Source organism: Caretta caretta, chromosome 5 (genome assembly GCF_965140235.1).
Source record: "Caretta caretta isolate rCarCar2 chromosome 5, rCarCar1.hap1, whole genome shotgun sequence".
Classification (NCBI taxonomy): Eukaryota; Metazoa; Chordata; order Testudines; family Cheloniidae; genus Caretta; species Caretta caretta.
Window position 1 is genome coordinate 115297607 of NC_134210.1, and position 22086 is coordinate 115319692.

At 41.0% G+C, this 22086-nt stretch overlaps 1 protein-coding gene across 18 annotated transcripts in view; it reads right to left on the minus strand.

Annotated features, from left to right (window-relative positions):
- The window catches only part of ELAVL2 (ELAV like RNA binding protein 2), a 168432-nt gene that overhangs the window by 17852 nt on the left and 128494 nt on the right, over window positions 1-22086 (minus strand). For all 18 annotated transcript variants that reach the window (XM_048850769.2, XM_048850767.2, XM_048850768.2 and 15 more), the window contains one exon: window positions 19530-19633. In XM_048850769.2, coding sequence (XP_048706726.1) covers window positions 19530-19633 — 104 coding nt within the window. The remainder of the gene's footprint in view (window positions 1-19529; window positions 19634-22086) is intronic.

The following is a 22086-nucleotide window of genomic DNA, read 5'->3' on the forward strand; positions in this document are numbered from 1 at the left end:
ATGTTACCTAACACAGTTCCATCCCGGAGTGTAAATTAAATGAATACTAGAGCCAAATCTACTATGTTCCATCACAGACCTTGTATTTACAGCCAGCACTGCAGTGGATCATTTCCATTAAAATATGAACCAGAAGGATCTAGGGACTTGCCTAGTGCCATCTTTTAGGAGACAGTCTTGTTATTTTAGTTTGGTGCTCATTAAAGGTACCAGATTGACAAACACTGACAAATGGAGTGAAGGCTTCCCACACTGTCCCTCCAATGTGTGGGTCAACTCTGACTTGACACGGATCACCTCAGATTGAAGAGAACAGTTTTTTCATGTCCATTCAGTCTCAGCGCAAAGACTAGGGACCATCACTGACGGTCCCTGTTAGTATCAATTTTGCCCATTAGGGCCTGGGCTGTAACTGCCAGGCAGCCATCAGACAGCAATGATTTGAACCAGATCTGGCAACACAGAGGTGAGCTGTCAACTATCCTTCCATCTGAGAGGAGACTATAGTACATATTGCTACATGGCTCTTTAGGGGTATTAGCCAAAAGCTCTAGGGTCAGGCTGAGGTGGGGACTGCAACATGGAGTTGTATGTGGGCTATGTTGCAGCTGATATTTCTTTCAGTGCATCATTCAACAAAAACAGGGTTTTGTTTTTTAATTGCTGAACATGTCCTTGATATGGATTTGTTCCAAGATTAACAGGAGAGTTGTGATAACTTTGCCTAAACTGCTGTCTCTTTACACCTGGATCAGCAGCCATGTTACAAGGGTCACGTGGCTCTTTGGTTCTCTTACCAAGCGTGCACGAGCAAGTCTAAGTGGAAAATTCAAAGTTGGTTGTGTTGCCAAATATAGCAGTTAGAACCATGAGTTCTTAGACCAAGGCGGATACATTTGTACCACACTGGGCAAGTCCCTCTTGATCTTATGTATTACAAAGACCAGAAAGAAATTTTGATAAAGATGTGCCAGGTGATCCCATCAGAACATCCACTAGTCTTTAAAGTGTTCCCAGCTGAAAAGAGACCAATCAATGTACAGTTTACAGAACACCGAGGTTATCCAGTGAAAGATCGAACAACTAAAGGATCATTCCTCAGGGTGCACAGTCTGTTTAGCCCAACTGTCCAGAACACATTCAGCCTATTGCAACTCTAGGTGAATGCCTACCCACTGAAAAAGGTTTCCTAGTTTCTCCCTTTATTTAGTAACAGCACTGTAGCATCACTGCAGGATATGTTCACATTGAAGAGGAAGAGAAGTTAGAGGCTGACAATGATTTAAAATCACTCTGTAGGCAGGATCTCAAGTGATACTCCTCTCTAAAGTCTCTGGTTGCCCACTGGTAGAGGAAGTCCAGAACTATTCCTGGTATTAAGACTTTGTATTTAATCATGAAGTTTTCCACTGGACACTTGGTACGATTTATTTATTTATTAATTAACTCCAGCATTATTCCAGAGACCCCAACTGAGAGCAGACCTCATTCTCCTAGGCAGGGTTCAGACAATCCCCACCTGAAGACCTCACAATCAAAAGGGACAAAGTGAGGGGAAAGCAAGTATTATTCCCATTTTACCAGTGGACAATTGAGGCTCAAAGATTAAATGAAATGACCAAGGTCCAGCTGGAAATCTGTGGCAAAGCTGGGAACATACCCAGATTTCATGAGTCCCAGTTCAGGTAGCTTAATTACAAGACTATTCTATATCGGTCCTGTTTGGCATGATGGCAAGTGAAAGAAATGCTGTAGTTTTCACATACTAGTTTATCAAGGGAGGATTTAGATGCAGATCATCATCATCTCTAGAAATCTTAATGGAGTCTCAATTTTGGGATTGGTCTGTGAGCAAATCCCATGCATTGTGAAAGGAAATCTGAACTTCCCTAGAGAAAGAAAAGGGTACCACATTGATAATGCAATGTCTGGAAGAGAAAGATATAGATAAAAGCAGCTGCTTCAAGGTAACCCTAGACAAGAGAGATAAACCTGATGAGATGCACTTAAGACAACAAGCATCACCTGCCAAGGACTTTAACCTCTCATCAAGCAGATATGTATCTCTCAGGCAATTTTAAACTAGACACAAATAGCAGTAGCAAGAAATGCTTTCCATCATCTTCATCTGGTAAGAAAACTACATCCCTCCCTACTGGATGTGAATATGGACTACTGCAACTCATTCTACCTCTGGTTCAGATGGATACATGGAGGGCTACAACCCACATAGAATGCAGTGATATCTCCTGGGCAGGACAGACAGATGAAACATCACACCATTGCTTCATACACACAGCAGGCAGCTTAATTGTTTCCAGGTGTAAGTTAGCATCCTTCAATTGATTTCCAAGGATCTAACTTGACCATGGAGTGTGCTATTTCAGTCTACCTCCCCATCAGTGACGCAACAAGAGAGCTGAGCTTGTCAGACAACTGTCAAGCCCTACGACGTAGTGGTCAAGAAGCAGAGGTAGGTTCTATACAGCGGGACCTCAACCAACATATGTAACGTCCTATTAGAGACGGTCAAAATCCTCCCAAACCTACCTAAAACAAGACAACTTTTGATACTGCATTTTCTACCATCACCACCAGGAAGTCAGTGCTTCCAGTGTCTCACAAGTAGTCTTCAAAGTCTATACCCGTATGTAACTGGTGTCTGCTAAGTACCATGCCACTTTCTTGCTTTTTGGAAATTTGTGCCCTTCAGTTACTTGTTATGGTATCAATACAGTGGTGATGTGCACTTCTAAATACCTTAAGAGGAATTATGCATGCTTTCACAGTTCAGATAGTTCTCCACCTGAGAGTAATTGTGAAGGTCTCTGTTTCTTATAAACAGCTAATGAATCCACATGACCTTCAGAGTTCTGAGGTTGGTAATGTCCTATGGCAATAGGTGTCCATGATGAGCTCAAAAAATTATAGGTAGGCTCCCAAAAATATGTACATGTAATTGACCAGCCAACCAGTGGTAAACTGTTGGCATGTTCTTAAGAACCCAAATGGAAGGGCTTTTTTGGAAATGGCAGAAGATGCACTCTAGAAGCTGTCTGATGGAGATAGGCAGGCATGCTTAAGAGTTTGACACAAGTAAGTGGCTTGGATGAACACTGTCTAGAGTTGAGGTCAGCATAGTCATCCAAAAAATTTCTTGTAGTTTGAGCTGTCAAGAACCCTCTAATCTAGTGCAACTTCGATCTTCCCAGTGGCTGGTCTGTGGACAACCTGGGACAGAAGCCCAATATGACAGCCCTATTTGTGTAAAAGTGGCTTCTTTGAAAAGGGAAGCCAATTTTCTTCTTGCTCCTGAAGGTAAAAAAAGTGTCTGGCTGGTCGGTCTTCTGGTTGCACTTCCTTTATTTCTTCAGGTGGAGCATTAGAAAAGGTTCAGAGAAGGGCACCTAAAACGATAAGGGGTTTGGAACGGGTCCCATATGAGGAGAGATTAAAGAGACTAGGGTTTTTCAGCTTGGAAAAGAGGAGTCTAAGGGGGGATATGACAGGTATATAAAATCCTGAGTGGGGGACTGAAAGTGAATAAGGAAAAGTTATTTACTTGTTCCCATAATATAAGAACTAGGAGCCACCAAATGAAATTAATGGGCAGCAGGTTTAAAACAAATGAAGTTCTTCTTCACATAGCACACAGTCAACCTGTGGAACTCCTTGCCTGGGGAGGTTGTGAAGGCTAGGACTATAACAAGGTTTAAAAGAGAACTGGATAAATTCATGAAGGTTAAGTCCATTAATGGCTATTAGCCAGGATGGGTAAGGAATGGTGTCCCTAGCCTCTGTTTGTCAGAGGGTGGAGATGGATGGCAGGGGAGAGATCACTAGATCATTACCTGTTAGGTACATTCTCTCTGGGTCACCTGGTATTGGACACTTGGTAGACAGGATACTGGGCTGGATGGATCTTTGGTCTGACCCAGTATGATCATTCTTATGTTATGTTCAATCCCAGGACCAGAATTAAAATCATGCTGCCACTGAAAAAATAACTCACAGCACACTGGAAAGAAAAAAACGGTTTCTGAGGTCATTGTTCCCCCTTCACGGTGGAGGACGAGTGGGAGAAAAACAGTGTGCACTTGCCTAGGGTTTTGATTTTCTTTTACTTCTTAAACTTGCTGGAGGATCTAATGTCATTACCAGGCAGTTATTCTAGGACAATAAGCTCTTTTAGGCACCTTTCGGGTGCCTTTTGCCAAGATTAACATTCCTTAATTTCTGCAGTCACTAAAGGAATGGGAGTGGGCAATCTTTGACAAATATTGGCTGCTGCTTAAGTGAGCGTGGTTGTGAAGGACAGAAGAGATGACTTTCTGCTTGTCCACTGTCAGTAACATTTAGGGTAGAACCTCAGCGTGAACTTGTGGGAAAGGGGAATTTCTGGGCTTGAGTTCAGATGGTGGCAAGTGAAGGACTTATCCCCTGTAAATTTGATTTAGACTGAGCTTTCCTTTTCTGACTTACTTGCTTTAATCAGCAGTCAAAAGGCAGAGATTAAGGTTTGGGTTTTCATTGCACTACCTCTCCTGGGCAGTTCAGACCTACCATGCTCACGAAAGGCTGGAAAATAAGGGTTCTTTAAAAAGAGGACCCTACACAAAGTACAAAATCAAATTAAATAGACACTTTCCTCTCTGAATGTGAGCTAGTCTTTTCCGCAATACGTTATTAAAATACTAGTTCAAAGCCCTAGACATTTGGAGAACTCAAAGTAGTCAAGTTAATCTGAGTCTTAAAGTTTCTCTGTATATGTTCTCTGTGCAAACAAATACAAAATGACTTTAGTTCCCCAGTGCTTTTAAATTTTGTTTTTGACTGAACGGAGGAGCCACCTCCGACGCCCCTTCCAGAAAGGCAGGTGGGGGTATGGTGACTTTTTAGAAGGGAGCAGAGATTAACCACCACCTCATATACCCTGCCCCATTGATTCTGGAATCAGTCTTTTCAGACTGATGCTGCTCTCACCTCATCCCAGAAATGGGAAAGCCATTCTCTTCCTGGAATTAAAGGTTACAAGGAAAAATCCAAAACACCACAAAGAAAATGTACGCACACAGTGATAAGGCTATGAGAGAGAAAACAGTGCGTGTGCTGATATGGGGGACGGGGAGGACAGAAGGGATACCATATGTACTCCCAACATCTGGCCAAAAGACTACTTGCAGAAACATGCCATACTTAAGCACATGATCTATGCGTATATTGTCACTGAAGCCAGGCTATTATCATGTTTGAGCTGTTCCCTGGTAGGCTGTAAAATGTACTGAAGATAGTTCACTCCCCCCCTCGCCTCCCTTTGAAATAAATTTTGTTTACTGAGGGGGGCGGGGGGATTAACTGTTTTTAGATTAAAAGATCGCAGAGATAAAGATGTGACAAGGTTCTGCAGATGTTTGAAAAGTTACCAAGAAAGGACTTCTCCTTATACATGAAATGTCTATAGCCTCCTAAGAGCAAGAAAAAGTCATGGGCCTCTGCTCTACAGTAGACCAGGTCTGCATAGAAACCTCACCCCGAAAGCGTTTACCATATTAAAGCATCCATGACAGTCAAAATAACAAAAGTTACATTTACCTACGACACGCCACAGAGTCAGTTTAGCTGTACTGAAGGTTTAGGGAGATGGCATTGAAGGTTCTACAGCTGGAGTAATAGGATAGTGTTGAATGGCCCCTGCAGCCGCACACCAACTGCTAAAATATTATTAAAATGGACTCAGCCAAATTTTTGAAAAAGGGGTGTGTCGGAAGAAACATGACTATTTCCTTTCCTTTTCTTTTATGGCAGGACTATCATTTTTGTAGCAAGGAGTGACCAGCTCAGTTGATTTCTTCCCGTATAATTTGGCTGGGCAGAACTTGATTTTCTTAAAATAAATTTCAACAAATAGCAATGTTTATTTTTAAGCATTTTTTCCTCTTTAAATTTTCACACTTGCAGGAAATTATGGAGAGGCCAGACAAGTATTCAATGGCTGTAGACGGTGACCATTTTAATTACCTCGTATAAAGCTTAATTTTTTGAATTTCAAAATCCTTAAATCAAACTGTAGTAAGTCCCCAAACAGCATTTCTCTTTCCTTATCTATAAATGTTGATCATCATCAGTGGAAATATTGTTTGTCTGTGTGCAGTGAAATCAGTGTCTACTGATATTTGCCAATAAGCAGCAACTCCTCCCAAGCCAATATATAAACAAACAAAAAAAAAACACACCACCCCCCCCAGGGGTTAAATAGAGGCAGTATTCCGCACACAGTTTGACATGGACTGAAATGGCCATGATTGTATGGAAAAATAAAGCAATACTCATTAGACCTAGAGAAGGATAAAACAACTTGGGGTCAGGGAGAACAATTCCAGCTAAGGAGCAACCTTCCATTTAAAAAAAAAAAATACAAATTTAATTGGCATTGAGAGAAACCAGAATGACCTGGTGTCTATCAGCTGAAGACAAGACATCAATCTGGTTGTGTTTTGTGAAAATGTCCTGAGGATCAGATTCCATCCTGCAAATTGTTACACAGTGTCCTGTCTTTTGACTCAGGAATTCAAGGTACTTCTCTCCCCCCCCCCCCCCCAAGAAATAAATCAGTCAACTTGAGGGCTGGGGAGAAGGGGAGAAGGGGTGCCAGCAGTTGAAGTAGACTCTTCAGTTGGTGGTTTTAGGACATCTCTAGCACAACAGTGAAATTCCACTCTTCCACCAGTTACTGTACTGTGGATCTTTGAAACAGTTTAAAGGGAAAGCACAGTGTACTTGGTAAGGATGCAGTCAAGCGAGAATAAGGGTATGTCTACACTACGAAATTAGGTCGAATTTATAGAAGTCTTTTTTTAGAAATCGGTTTTATATATTCGAGTGTGTGTGTCCCCACAGAAAATGCTCTAAGTGCATTAACTCGGCGGAGCGCTTCCATAGTACCGAGGCTAGAGTCGACTTCTGGAGTGTTGCACTGTGGGTAGCTATCCCACAGTTCCCACAGTCTCCGCTGCCCATTGGAATTCTGGGTTGAGATCCCAATGCCTGATGGGGCTAAAACATTGTCACGGGTGGTTCTGGGTACATATCGTCAGGCCCCCGTTCCCTCCCTCCCTCCGTGAACGCAAGGGCAGACAATCGTTTCGTGCCTTTTTTCCTGAGTTACCTGTGCAGATGCCATACCACGGCAAGCATGGAGCCTGCTCAGCTCACTGTCACCATATGTCTCCTGGGTGCTGGCAGACGCGGTACTGCATTGCTACACAGCAGCAGCAACCCATTGCCTTGTGGCAGCAGACGGTGCAATAGGACTGGTAGCCATCATCGTCATGTCCGAGGTGCTCCTGGTCACCTGTGTTAGGTCGATCAGGAGCACCTGGGCAGACATGGGCACAGGGACTAAATTTGGAGTGACTTAATCAGGTCATTCTCTTTAGTCCTGCAGTCAGTCCTATTGAACCATCTTATGGTGAGCAGGCAGGTGATACGGATTGCTAGCAGTCCTATTGCATCATCTGCTGCCGGGCAGCCATGAAATGTGGATGGCATGCAGTCCTTCTGCACCGTCTGCTGCCAGCCAAAGATGTAAAAGATAGATGGAGTGGATCAAAACAAGAAATAGACCAGATTTGTTTTATACTCAGTTGCAACCCCCCCGCCAAGGGGACTCATTTCTCTAGGTCACACTGCAGTTACAGAGAAGGTGCAGCGAGGTAAATCTAGCCATGTATCAATCAGAGGCCAGACTAACCTCCTTGTTCCAATAAGAACAGTAACTTAGGTGCACCATTTCTTATTGGAACCCTCCATGAAGTCCTGCCTGAAATACTCCTTGATGTAAAGCCACTCCCTTTGTTGATTTTAACTCCCTGTAAGCCAACCCTGTAAGCCGTGTCGTCAGTCGCCCCTCCCTGCGTCAGAGCAATGGCAAACAATCGTGCATCTGAGTTGAGAGTGCTGTCCAGAGCAGTCACAATAGAGCACTCTGGGATAGCTCCCGGAGGCCAATACCGTCAAATTGTGTCCACAGTACCCCAAATTCGACCCAGCAAGGCCGATTTAAGCGCTAATCCACTTGTCAGGGGTGGAGTAAGGAAATCGATTTTAAGAGCCCTTTAAGTCGAAATAAAGGGCTTCATCGTGTGGATGGGTGCAGGTTTACATCGATTTAACGCTGCTAAATTCGACCTAAAGTCCTAGTGTAGACCAGGGCTCAGAGAAATGAGGTCTGAATCTTAAACCCTTTTTGGAAGCCTTCAAACAAAAAAAGACATATTTCAGACACCAAATGGAAAGAATTAATGACATTTCAGGCACACTAGTTAATCAGATTCTCCATTCTTTTGCATGTCCCAGTTTTTAAAACCAGAAAGCCATCAGGTCTTCAGAATAAAATTGTTGCTGTCAGCTCTTCCTCAGGTTTCAGGCAGTTAGGTTCCTTATTGTCCAAGTGAAAAGATATCCTCTCCGTGCCTTTCCACTAAGGGAACTGGCATAAGTACTTAATTGAACAGTTAGAAGGTCTAGCAAACACTCAGGCCCGATGAGAATTTCCTGTTTGGATGACCAGGTAAGCTGCTCAGAGGCCCAGGAGTATGTGCAGCAAGGAGGACATGTCACAGACATAAGAAATTCTACATTTGAAGAAAAAAAGTCTGCAAAGGGAAAAGATGCAAGCATAGCCCAGGAACAGCTGCCATACAAGTAACCATCATTCCTAGCAACAGAAGGCACAGAAAAGCAGATGCTGTAAGATATTGAGAGACCTCAATAGATATTGAGAGATCACCTCAGAGATTGGAGAGAGATATTGAAAGAACAGTTAGTCTAGGAAATATTTCCCATGACAACATTATTCCCTAGGTTATCCTGAAGTGGGTTTTTAGGAGGTACCTGTACTTTTTGTTATTCTAGAATAGAGCTTTTACCACAGGATGGTCATTTGATGACCTGTGCCACCCTGAGTGTGCATAAGATATTGAGTTTTCTGGACTGTGATACCTTTTTCTTTAGTGGGCATTTTCTCTGGATACAGTCCAAGGATGTTTGGCCTTACATTTTCTTTTTGGAGAAGGAATCTCCAACAACGGAAAAAATAGGTTTCCTTATTTATGCTCAGTCACCTAGCCTAAGAGCTGTTAGAGAGTTGCTGTCCCTGCTGTGAGGCAAGGTAGATTAATAGATTTTAAAACCAGAAGGGACCATTATGATCAGTTAGTCTAACCTCCCTCACAACACTGGGCATACGAATTACTGGGTGAAATTCTACATCAGTTCCAGCATTCTAACTCTGGGTGAACTAGAGAATATGCATTCAAAAAGGATCTCAATTTAAAGATTTCAGTGATTAAGAATCTACCAAATCCCTTGGTAATTTGTTCAGATGGTTAATTACCCTCACTTGAAATCTTGCATCTTATTTCCAGTCTGAATTGGTCTAGCAGCAGCTTCCAGCCACTGCATCTGGTTGTGCATTTTGCTGCTAGATAAAGGGCCCTCTAAGTCGTCTCCCCACGCAGGTACTCCTATGCCATGATCAAGTCACCTCTTACCCATACTCTTTGAGAGGGAGTTTAATCTTGGGAGCAGTCCCTTTACCACTTCTAGGGACTGAGGAACCAGAGGCATCCATTTCCTCCTTAGAGTTTAATAGACAATAGTGGTGAAGTAGACTTCTGGGAAGAGCAGCAAATCCTGGCAATAAACTCAGGCTCACACTCCAGCACTCTCTCTTAGATGGTCTGATACAAGGGGTTTGAGGAGGGAGGGGCATTGGTACTACGACCCTCTTGTTTCCAGCCTGGGCTATGCCATAATTTGGGCAATTTACTCAAGAATTCTGATGGCAGAAGTCTTGATTGCCATGTAAACAAACTGTGTAGGAAAACTGGAGATACTGCTGGGGGGGGGGAGCCAGATCCATGGGGCCCTTCAGGAAGCACTCAGTATAGAACATTCTCCAGCCAAATAAAGAAGGTCACCAAGTTTCTTAAGTAAAGAGAGAAATTAAGTTTGAAAATTAGGAGACAGACCAAAGCACTAAGCTGGGATCATGCACCACAGAAGTAAAGCAGGAACATTTAGAACAGGCAAGTACTGTAGAATGGTCAGCATTTTGCACAGAATCCTATGCAAGGAGTTTGAAAAATTACAAAAAAGAACAGGAGTACTTGTTTCAGAGTAGCAGCCGTGTTAGTCTGTATCCGTAAAAAGAAAAGGAGTACTTGTGGCACCTTAGAGACTAAAATTTGAGCATAAGCTTCCATGGGCTACAGCCCACTTCATCAGATGCATGCAGTGGAAAATACAGTAGGACGATTTTATATACACAGAGAACATGAAACAATGGGTGTTACCAAACACACTATAATGAGAGTGATCAGGTAAGGTGAGTTATTACCAGCAGGAGAGAAAAAAACATTTTGTAGTGATAATCAAGATGGGCCATTTCCAGCAGTTGACAAGAAGCGTGAGGAACGGGGCGGGGGGGGGGGGAGGGGAGAATAGTTTTAGTTTTACTCTGTGTAATGACACATCCACTCCAAGTCTTTATTCAAGCCTAAGTTAAAGGACCATGTCCCTGCTACTGTTGCCTTCAGAGCAGCACCAAGACATTAACAAGTTTCCTTGGTGCTCTGAAAGCTGCAGAGAAAAAGAAAATGTCAAGATGCTTGCCCACTTCACACTGCTGTTGTCGCCGCCACTCGCTTACTGGATATGGAATTTTTTTTTTCTTTTTTACACAGTAGAACCTCAGAGTTACGAATACCATGAAAATAGAGGTTGTTAGTAACGCAAACATTTGTAACTCTGAACAAAACATTATGGCTGTTCTTTCAAAAGTTTACAACTGAATATTGACTTAATACAGCTCTGAAACTTTATTTCTTCTGCACAGTAATGCTGCTTTTAATCATCTTAATTTAAATAAAAGGGGACAGTTTCCTTACCTTGTCAAAACTTTTTTAAAAAACTTCCCCTTTATTTTCTTTTTGATAGTTTAAGTTTAGCACAATACTGTAACTCTGCTTTGTTTTTGGTCTCTGCTGTTGCCTGACTGCAGTTCCAAATTAGGTGTGTGGTTGACTGGTCAGTTCATAGCTCTGAGGTCTTGCCTATCTATCTCATTCAATACGCTACTTCAGAATCATGCACAAGGCAAAACAGCATGTTCAATGCCAAATACATTTAACTTTCCTCAGGAACATTTTTACAACCTATGAAAAGCATGCAATAAAAACCCTTATTGGGTTGATAAGCGATACCCAAACTCAATATTTAACTAACACCCAAAAACTTGGACAGCCAGGAGTCCATTAAAGGTCAATCAGCTTCACTCTTTCAAGGGCTTTACATTTCAAGAAACGCATCCATATTTTACTATGATAAAAAAGTTGAAGCAACATCTCTTACACAGAAAACACAAATAATGGAGTTTAAGCTCATCTAGCCAAGTCCTCTTATCCTTGCTTTTTGGCTTTGCAGAAACCCATATCCAACTTAAAGATTTGTTTTTAGGGGATAGGAGAAAGGAAGAGGGTTGGTGTTATCGACACTATAGTAGTGAGGTTTTTGCTTTAAGTTGGTATAAGATTGCTGTGCCACATCCAGCATGTACAAAGGTTTTTTTAAATTAATAGTACTAGTCCACTTCATCATGACGGACTGGTTACTCATTCTATCATCTTGGTCTCCTGGTCAGAAAGGACTAACAGTTCTGCTGAGGTGGAGAGAGCTTCTTAGACAAGGAGAAACGTACCCCTCAGTAATCCCCATAGGCTGTTAAGCAGCTGCACTGACTGCCTCCAAAGGGAATTTTACCTGGGAGGATACAGACTGAGAAACAAAGGCTGTTAAATTGTGTATATTGCATATACCAGGACCTTTATAGTACGAGCTGTGGAACTTCCTAAGAAGAGTTGTTGCAAATTTTTAAAATTCAGTCTGACAAGCTGTTTTATTTTGCTCCAAGTGATTAGACATTGTGGAATAATCACATTGCTTTAGAAAAAAGCAACAGTTTACAGAAAGCGACAAGATATGCATTCAAAGCCAAGCCTTCCCTTCAAAATACTATAATACAATATGAAAAGTGCCCAATTTAAGATGGTTAAATAAAAATGTCACTCCTGAAGACCTTGTGTGTTAAGTGTCAGCTTAGAGCAAATTTTACCTGGGGATGGAAAAAAGAGGAGGGGTTTAAAATGGAAATGCTGTCAAAGCTTTAACTATAGCATAGCAAAAAGACTCTATAATTACCATTTATATAACTCCTTCAGAAATTTAAAGGAAAAACACCTTTACCTTTGTTCCAAGATAAATTGTTCTACTGCTTCAGATCTGCAGAAGCACTTCACTTTATCTTGAGACTACAGTCCTGAGGTATTTAATTACCCTGTCAAGACCATTAAATGGTCTGACACCAGGCCCTTTCCCTCAATCTCTGCTGATTGATAGCATCAATAAAATGTACCTGCTTTAATTAAAGCTCCAAATAGGATCCCCTTTTGCACTTGCTAGACCAATGTTCTTTAATACTGGAAGAACAAAATACAGAAGTGAGGAGTGTGTCTCTTCCTCACCTTCACAGTTCATTTGCCTCCAGTGTCCTAAAGGAGTTTTTACACAATAAATACATATCTCCCAGTTCTCTTGAGATGGTGGTTAATGGAAAAGATCACTATTAAAAGCTTATCTACCAAAGATTCCTTCCTGTTAATATACTTCCACAAAGATGAACAGGTCAGACCCGCGAAGAGCAATGCAACTGGAAAATACCCCTCATTGCTACATACATTCAGCACTAGAAGAAATCTGCCAAAGAGAAGTTAGTGGGTCTGTATACTAGTCACATTCTTCATTGTATTATATAAAATGCATATCAACCGTGTTTAAAACATTGTCATAAGCAGGGGACGTTCTTGGGCAAGCAATAAATTATGGTACAACAGTTACTTTAAGATGATTACTGTTGCAAAACAGGATAATGGTTCACAACTAACCAGTATTGCTACTGAATGAAATGTGGTGCACACCATTCTGTTACATAGCAAACTATTTCAAAAGGTGTGCATACCTGTAGTATGTTCCTCATCTCAAGTCTCCCTTTACTATAGCATATGTTATTCCTTGGCATTCTGATGAGAAAGTATTCTACAATGGTTGGCCCATTTTACAGTTTCAATGTTGCATTACATTATCTTTCATTGGACAGTTAGTAAGGGATAATACCAAAGGAAATCTTCACAACACAAGCGTGGCCAAAAAATTTTGAAAGTTAACTTTCTTCCAACTTCTGCATGAATGACACTCCATTTTAAGCCTGAGGGTTTTTTTTTTTTTTAAATATATGCAAGAGCTATGGAAGAGTGGGAAGAAAACCTACAGATTTAATACTTTTGATTAAATATTTCTTAAATCTATATTCCCCTGACAGGTGATAATTACTCTTGTAAACACTTTAATAGTCAATCAAAAAACGTTTCTTTTAAGAATCATGTGAGAAGAAATGTTTAACCAGCCTTTGCCCAGGTAGAAATCAATTGTTAAACTTGCAAAGGTCTGGAAGGGCAGAGGTCTGGAAGCTGTATTTGCTAACAAATGCTGTACATAAAGAAGCGCTTCAGATGGTTCTACTTGCTACTCATCTAGGATTAAGAAAATACATGTCTCAATGACAATGGTGATCTCAGAAAATCCCATGACTAGTCTTGCATTTAAGTGAACTCTGACATTCAATCCATCTCACCCCAAATGGTTAACCTTTTGATGGTATCTTGCATTTTAGCCCCAATTCAACCTGAATTGGCCTGATGGAAAAAAACAAACTACTGGTCCCAGTGGTATTTCTGTGGGACAGAGTTCCCCCCCCCCCCCGCAAGGGCATCATCCGGGGTCAACTTTGCCCATCCCCACATCCAAGGGGTTCACCACCTCCAAGCCATGACCAGGTTAAATCAGATTAGCAGTTACATGGGCAGAAGTGCTCTTTCCCCTTTCCAATCCATGACACCTTAAAGTACAGCCAGTTTCATTTTTGGCATCAGGGTGGAAAGCTGCCTGCTCTAGGCCGGAAACACAGCTCTGACACAATTCACTAGGGTGAAAGAATTACGTTGTCTGCCCCTGCTTCATAGACAGGGCCTCTCCTCAGACTTTTTCAACCTAGATATAGTTTACCTCAGGAGTCTTGCAACTTGGTATGCTCTTCTCAGTAAACATGAAGATTAACTGTTCTTCAGCTTCTACCTTGGATCTAACAAACCCTCAGTAGAAGCAGCCACTGGAGATGCCTGTTCTTATTCCAATGTTACTTGATTTTTTTCTGAAATGGAAATTCTGTTCCTGCAGACCAAACCAATCCAAGACATAACTGGCTTTCCAGATCTTTATTTCGCACCTGGACAATTCCATCAGTTTTTGTTCCATTAATATATTCTACTGGCATCTTTTCAAAACTCATCAGCTTACATCCCTGGAAGGAGTAATCTTTCCCAACCAAAGAGTGAATACATATAAGCAAGTGGGACCAGGTGAGGGTGAGAAAGAGAGGAGGGACTATACTGATCAGCTCAATCATAAAAGTTAAAGGTTTTTAGATAGCTCATTTTCTATTCCAATTCAATAACTCACTCAGCACTGAAAGGGTTCCAACAGCAGTGTCTTCCAAAAAAGAAAAATGACTCACAAGATCACAAAAGATCACTAGCAGAGTGGGTCTCTGATCCTGGATTGGGGCCTCTACATGTTACTACAGTACAAACGTAGATTTTTCCTATTGCCAAAGGTCAAATGAATAATTAAAACAATCAGGGCAGCATAACACAAGTTTATAAGCTGCTGTGATTACCAGACTGGGTCTGAAAACATTAGATGAATGAAAAAAAACAGATGCAAAATATTTTGCAAGTATTTTAATAAAATCATTCCTACAATTTTTTTAAATGTTGGCAACTTAATTGCATTTGTAAAAGTGGCAGCCTGATTTTGCACATGTTGTAGTATGAGCAAATTTTCAAGCACATCTTCTGTTTCACGAAAACAGTGGTGGTAGACTCTCCTAAAGATTACAGTATTAACAGTGGCTAGTGCTAGAGGTGGGAATGGAAACCACAAGTTACGGATACCCAATCCCGTACTCAATCCATAGTGCCATGTGGTAGGTACACTCCTCTCTGAAATGGACTACTTTCACTTTGTGGTGAAAGTTGACAAGTTTTTATCATTTCACCAAACCTGCTTTTCAGTTTTACCTACTGCAAGGTAGACAATTTCAGGCCAAAAAAAAGCAAACAAAAAAAATTAAAAAAAGCTTTTGCAAGTATTAAATATTCAGCAAAAAAGCCGCCATTTCCCATCTGTTTTGCAAATTCAAACAGGCCCGTCGTGTCACAATACTGTGCCCAGCTCTAATCGCAGCCTTATTTATGGGAGTCAAACAATGAGGGATGGCCCCATTCTTTCCCTTTGAAGGTGGTGTGTAAAAACTAAGCTATTTTCTAGCTGATGTGGGAAACCAGCAATAGCTCTAAGGACCAATTTGTCTGGGCTTGCTAATTTTAGCCAGCTCAAAAGTGTTCGTATTAAGAGTACCACATACTTACAGGAATGGAATGAAGTCCTGATCTGTCACAAATAACTCTTGTATAACTTTAAAGGACTGCTATGGTCCTAGCTGGCCACTGCTTAGAGAGAACTGGTTTACGATGACAAACCTCACCCACATGTGAATTCTGTATCAACACAAGCCTTTAAGATTAAGCCCATATCCGTATTTACAGTAGATATGGAGCCTGGGCTTGCCTGAGTCACTAGTTCAGGACTGATCTAGTGACTCAGAAATCAAGACATAAGCAGCTTATCTTAGGTTGTCTGTTCTCAGCTGTGAACCTCATATAACATCAGGTCCCTGACAAAAATATTATGGGATACCTACCACCATGAAGAAGCTCTGCCATTTTCAAAGAGAGAGTTAAGCAAGTGTCCAATGCAGGCAACTCCTGATCAATCCCCAAACATTAAATATCCTTAGTTTTAGAAGCGATATGGAAAAAAATCAGTTTCCATGACGACTCATACAGGAAACCCTGTAGCAAGTCACTAAAACCTCTCTCTGAACTCCAAAGAGCAGGTCAGGGAAGAAAAGATGCTTACCCTCTAAGCCCAAACATAGGTCTATCACAGAACTTTGCTGTCTCCGAGGACAGCTAAAACCTTGCAAATCAGCATCTCAGCCAACCTGGGATGCAGGACTTTCAACAGATCCTTATGAAGGGAAACGTACAAAACTCCTTTCTTGGGGCCAAATGCTGCCCCTCCTCCCCATTATGTGAGCCTCCCACTGAAGTCAAGAACAACAGAATTCAGCCTTTAATGTGGAAGATATGAGCAGCACTCAGTTTGCACAACTAAGGAGAAAAGGAAAAATTCATACAAGTGCAACAGAAGGTCTCTACATTTTGGCCTATTGAGTTGGAATGTGTTTATAGAAACGCCTAGACATGCTCCTTACAAATTTCAAGGAAGATCAAGCTTAATGATAAAGCCTAAATGTTTTTGTTTCTCAACTTCAGTATCCAGGTGTTGGCTACTTTTACAGTTTTTAACTCAATGCTACCATTTGTTTAACTAACAGATAGGCTGTATTGTGTGCATGACGGTGGGGAATGAGACACCAGTGTTCCATTTACTGTGTTTTTGCTCTTTCCCTCCTGGTAACATCTCCTTTTCCATTGCTCTTCACTTGTTTGCCCAATGACTATCTGCAAGGTGAACGAGGATTCCATATATATTAGGGCTGTCAAGCGATTACAAAAATTAATGGCAATTTTAATCATATTGTTAAATAACAGAATACCATTTATTTAAAGATTTTTTGGATATTTCCTATATTTTCAAATATAGGCTGGGGGCCCGGAGCTCAGGGGTGGGGCTTCATGACATTAATGTGTTAAAATTAAAGCGTTAATTTTGTTTTCAGTAACAGGTGTTAACTGTGATTGACAGCCCTAATATACATACTTACTGAAGTAACTTACTGTCAACAACCTTGGGGGATCATTTTGATTTTGGATGTCTGGCTTGAGTCACCGCATGTGTCACCTTTCTGACTCGCAACCCAGCGAGGCAGTAATAAGACAACAGCATTTTATGCAGAACTGTTTTACTGGGACAAGAGGTGTGCCACAAACACAAAAAAAGCACATTTAAAAAGAGTCCACAAAATTGTCAGATCACAAAGAAGTTCCTTTACTTCAGGGACACAATCCAGATTGTCAAATAAAAAGGAAAATATCTTTAAACAATCAGCGAATTCCTTGGGAAATTCGTCCCTTCCCTTCCCACCCCTACCTGTCTCTTTTTGATCAGTTCAAGAAAAATCCTTTCAAAAGTCAAAACCTCTGCCAAAGGTACAAAGCTGTGTCTTTCATGCTAAGCATTCCTCAGATGTGTTTAACAGGATACAGAACAGCAACATTCAATAACATTTGTGGATCACTATTCATTTTAATAAATATTACAGGTTAGAGAAAACATGCCCTGCCTTTTTCACAGGAACAATATCTTTGCCTCAAACACCTTTTTAAATGTCCGAGATTCACTTTTACGTTTAAGCCCTTTCACAAGCAAACTGCATGTCCAAAGGAGCAAGTCTGACCTCAGTCAAAAGGGCAGAACAGACTACATTTGGTAGCTGAGCTCTGAAGTCATTAACTAAAGCACCATTGTCTCTAACCTGAATGATAGTGAGCAGGATGACAGTTGCCTTTAGACACTATACAAAGAATAGAAGATAGTCAGCCAGTACAAGGATGAACAATATTTTACTGTCACAAAGTATCCTTGAGAGATGAAACACTTCCTGACAACTTATCCTGTTTAACCTGTGTTCCTTGGCTTCTAAAGCCCAAACTACTCAGAAGACTCTAGGATGTTAGCATCCTTCTGACTTAAATAATTTTATAGAGACTGAGCAAGTTAGGAAGGAAGCTTAAAAGCCTAGAAAATATGATCTATGAGGAAAGACTCAAAAAAACCTAGGTTTGTTTAGCATGGAGAAGAGAAGAGAAAGGAGGACCCGATAACAGTCTTCAAGTACATAAAAGGCTATTATAAAGAGAAGGATGATAAACTGTTCTCCTTATCCACTGAGGAGAGGACAAGAAAAAATGGGGTCATATTGCATCAAAAGAGACTTAGGTTAGACATTAGGAAAAACTTCCCAATTCTAAGGGTAGTTAAGCACTGGAACAAGTCACATAAGGAGTCTGTGTAATCTCAGTGGATTGGAGGTTTTTAAGAACCAGTTAGAAAAACACCTGTCAAGGATAAATGTAGGTAATACTTAGTCCTGCCTCAGTGCAGGGAACTGGACTAAACCTACTGAGGTCCTTCCAAGCCTACATTTGTAGGAGTCTATGAAAATAAAAAGAAAAGGAGTACTAGTGGCACCTTAGAGACTAATCAATTTGAGCATAAGCTTTCGTGAGCTACAGCTCACTTCACTAAAGCTTATGTTCAAATAAATTGATTAGTCTCTAAGGTGCCACTAGTACTCCTTTTCTTTTTGCGAATACAGACTTACACGGCTGCTACTCTGAAACCTATGAAAATAAAGTGTTCAAGAGGATCCCTTGAACTTTAAGAATAAAAGGACAGCTAGCTTCATTCTCCTTCATTTTTGCCCCTAAGCTCTGAAGGCACACACGTGTCACCATAAACTGGTTTAGGGATAACACTCAGGGGAAGGGAAGATTGCTCCTCAAGATTACTTCTGTTCTTTACAAAGCTGTAAAATTGTATTATGGCTTGGGGCAAAAACTGAATCCAATTTGGGGCAAAAACTGAATCCAAAATAAAACTGGAGGCTGGCTATGAGTTGTTGGACTCTTAGGGTATGTCTACATTGTAGTTAAAACCCGTGGCTGGCCCATAACAGCTGATTTGGACTAAAGGGGCCCAGGCTAAGGGGATGTTTAGCTGCAGTGTAAACATTGAGGCTCAGGCCAGAGTCAGGTGGCACAGGCCAGCTGCAGGTGTCTAACTGCAGTGCTAGGGTTTTTCATACTACTCTGGCCTTATTCATTTCGGCACATTTTATTTTAAACAGGTTTTCCCAGGGACACACCACTGAAAAAAAGTCTTCATAAGCAATATACATAATGCACAGAGGAAAAAACATGGCAGTGGTATAATTTCTCCAAACAACAAAACCTTTCAGAAATATAGTATGGCATATATTCTAATGAGGGAAACCTCAAAAACATGCAATTATGAGGATCCATTTCTTGGGTAAAATGTAAACAGACATACATCTGATATGGAAACAATCTGGCACACGGTCTAAGTAACTTCTGTTCATGTTAATGCCTGGTTACTAAAGGCAGTAGTTTATGAGCATAAACCCCACTAGCTGTGTTGCCCATATCAGAAACCTTTCCACCTGTAGCTTAGGCTAAGAACAATGTGGTGATTAGTGTTGCAAGACTTCAATCTACAATTTTCCTCACGCTATAATTAGCGCTACATACTTTTATTGTTTTGGTTTGAAGTCTCAATCCGTTCAGCGTGTTGATTGCCTTTTCAGCATCCTTGGGGTCAATGTAGTTCACAAAGCCATAACCCAAGCTCTGTCCTGATTTAAGAGAGAAAAAGAGAAGAGACGAGAAAAAAGAAAAGAAAAGAAACAGTTAGTTCTGCAGTACTACAATAAATGAACTAAGGTATTTAAGACCTACACCAATATACTGCACAAAAATACTACATACTAGAAAGGGCTGCCTGACATACTGATTATTCAATAGCTTACTGCTCCTATCACTTCTCCCAGAGAGCATTAATGTTTGTAACTGGCTCTCCTACCTTCCGATCGACTGTCTTAAGTTTAGTGCTGAAATCACAATACCCAGTTTAATTAAGAATTTGAAACATTCTTAGGAGTAATATGATCAGACTGAGAGGCAGGAGGAAATGTAGGAGCTGCTAGAAGGTTAAAAGACAAATTAATACTGTGAATTTTGACATATCACCAACTTTCTCCTACGCTCAATTATGGAACAGTGATGAAATTCTTTTATAGCATTTAAAAGCTTAAATGTTTCAAATGGATTAATTAGAAAATCCCAAATTCTGAACAAAAACCAATAACTTACAAAGTTATGAAAGCAACCTTTTCATAAGCTAACCTTCTTCAGATACTTACTTAGTGTATGAGCTGTAAGTCTTTAAACTGGTATTGCACTGCTTCAAGACTCATTTTAACCTATTTTCAAGCTACTCTACTGCATATAATTGAGCATCAGCTAAGGGTATCTTCATAAATGTGACAATTGGGGTTTTTTGGCATCTACAATGACTATTACACATGGGAAAGATGGGCTTTTCCTGAATTTTCAAAAAGGTTTGAAACACTGAACAGTCCAGTTCTAACAACTGAATTGTATCTCATTACGTAGCTGTATAGGAGGAATTACAGACCAACTCTTTGAAGCTTCAAATCCTACAGTATACCACCATGAAAGTTAGTTGCCAGGACTGTAGCTTTTTTAATGAGAATTTTATCTATATGCATGCAGATAAGTAACTATGAACAAGAAAACCTTGCTAGCTTATGTTTAAAAATAATATGCTTATTTGTTACGTTTTTATTAATCTTCAAAGTGCTTTACCAACACTAATTTTCAACAAAGCTGTAAGGTAGCTGTTTCGTTTTAGAGCTAGGGAAATGAGGGTTAAACATCCAGGTAAAAATTTTGACCTTTGGATCCCTAAAATTAGGCACCTGGATTTACATGTAGACACACAGGTGATGGTGCTGTCAAAAGGTGCTAGGTACTCAAGTCCCACTGACAGAATATTAGCCAAAAATACGAAGATAGCATTCCTCTTTAAAATATTCTGAGATTTCACTTTATAGCAATATGAACACCTTAGAGATCTATATCATATTAGCGTACATGTGTCTGTATACAGCATTGACCAAAGAGCAGCAAAAATCCTAATCATTTCAATGGGACAACCAAAGAATACCCACACAATTTTTAGTGACTTTTCTAAGAAAATTCTCATCCTTCATAGTACAGTTTAACAATGGTCCATCCAGTTAGCATCCTACCAACCTTTAGAAAGCCACTGTTTGACAGCCAGAGTATCTCTGAATACAGCACACTTAGCATTTCAATAGACTCCTAAACACATAGGCTTAACAGCTGAAGAGCACTGTCTGTATCAATACAAAAGGTATTCCTGAACACTAATTTCTTACCAAAGTGTTAATCAGCCTCAACAACAAAAAAAATTAAAAAAAAAAAAATCCAGCTATTGATAGCATGCAGTGATTGGTTTATACATGCGCACAGCCATCTTCAAAAGCATTATTTTGTTATGGCCTCTGAGCAAATGCCAAAGCTAAATGTGAGACTTCTTGTATATTATATGTGGATTTTAATCAGGGGGTGGAAGGAGGGTTGAAAAGTTGAATTTCTTCTGTACTGAAATGAGTGGAAAAAGCTGTTAGAGGGTCCTTCCTCCCTCCCACCACAAGCACTGTTTGTGAAAGTGTGTATATGAAACCGATATTCCTATTTGGAGGGCCTTATCAAATTCACAGTCCATTCTGCTAGGTTTCACAATCACAGGATTTTAAAAATCTGAAATTTCACGCCATAACTGCAGGGGTCCCAACCCAAAAGGGGGTCGTGGGCCGGGGGGGGGGGGGGGGGAGGAGGGAGGGGTGGTTGGTTGCCTATTGTTGCTATTACTTCTGCACTGCAGCTGGCCGTGGCACTGCCTTTAGAGCTGGGTGGCGGGAGAGCGGCAGCTGCTAGCCAGGCACCCACCCCTGAAGGCAGCACCGCCGCCAGCCGCAGTGCAGAAGTCAGGATGGTAGTACCTTATCATGCTACCCTGGCTTCTGCACGACTGCTGGCTGTGGTGCTCCCTTCAGACCCGGGCTCCCAGCCAGGAATTGCAGAGTTTCCTGCAACCGGGAGAGGTTCCCAGAGGTGGATCTGACTGGGCCCAGGGCACAGCCTGTGTTGGGGAAAGGATAGTCCCATCCCTCCCCAGCCCAGCCAAGACTAGCAGCTG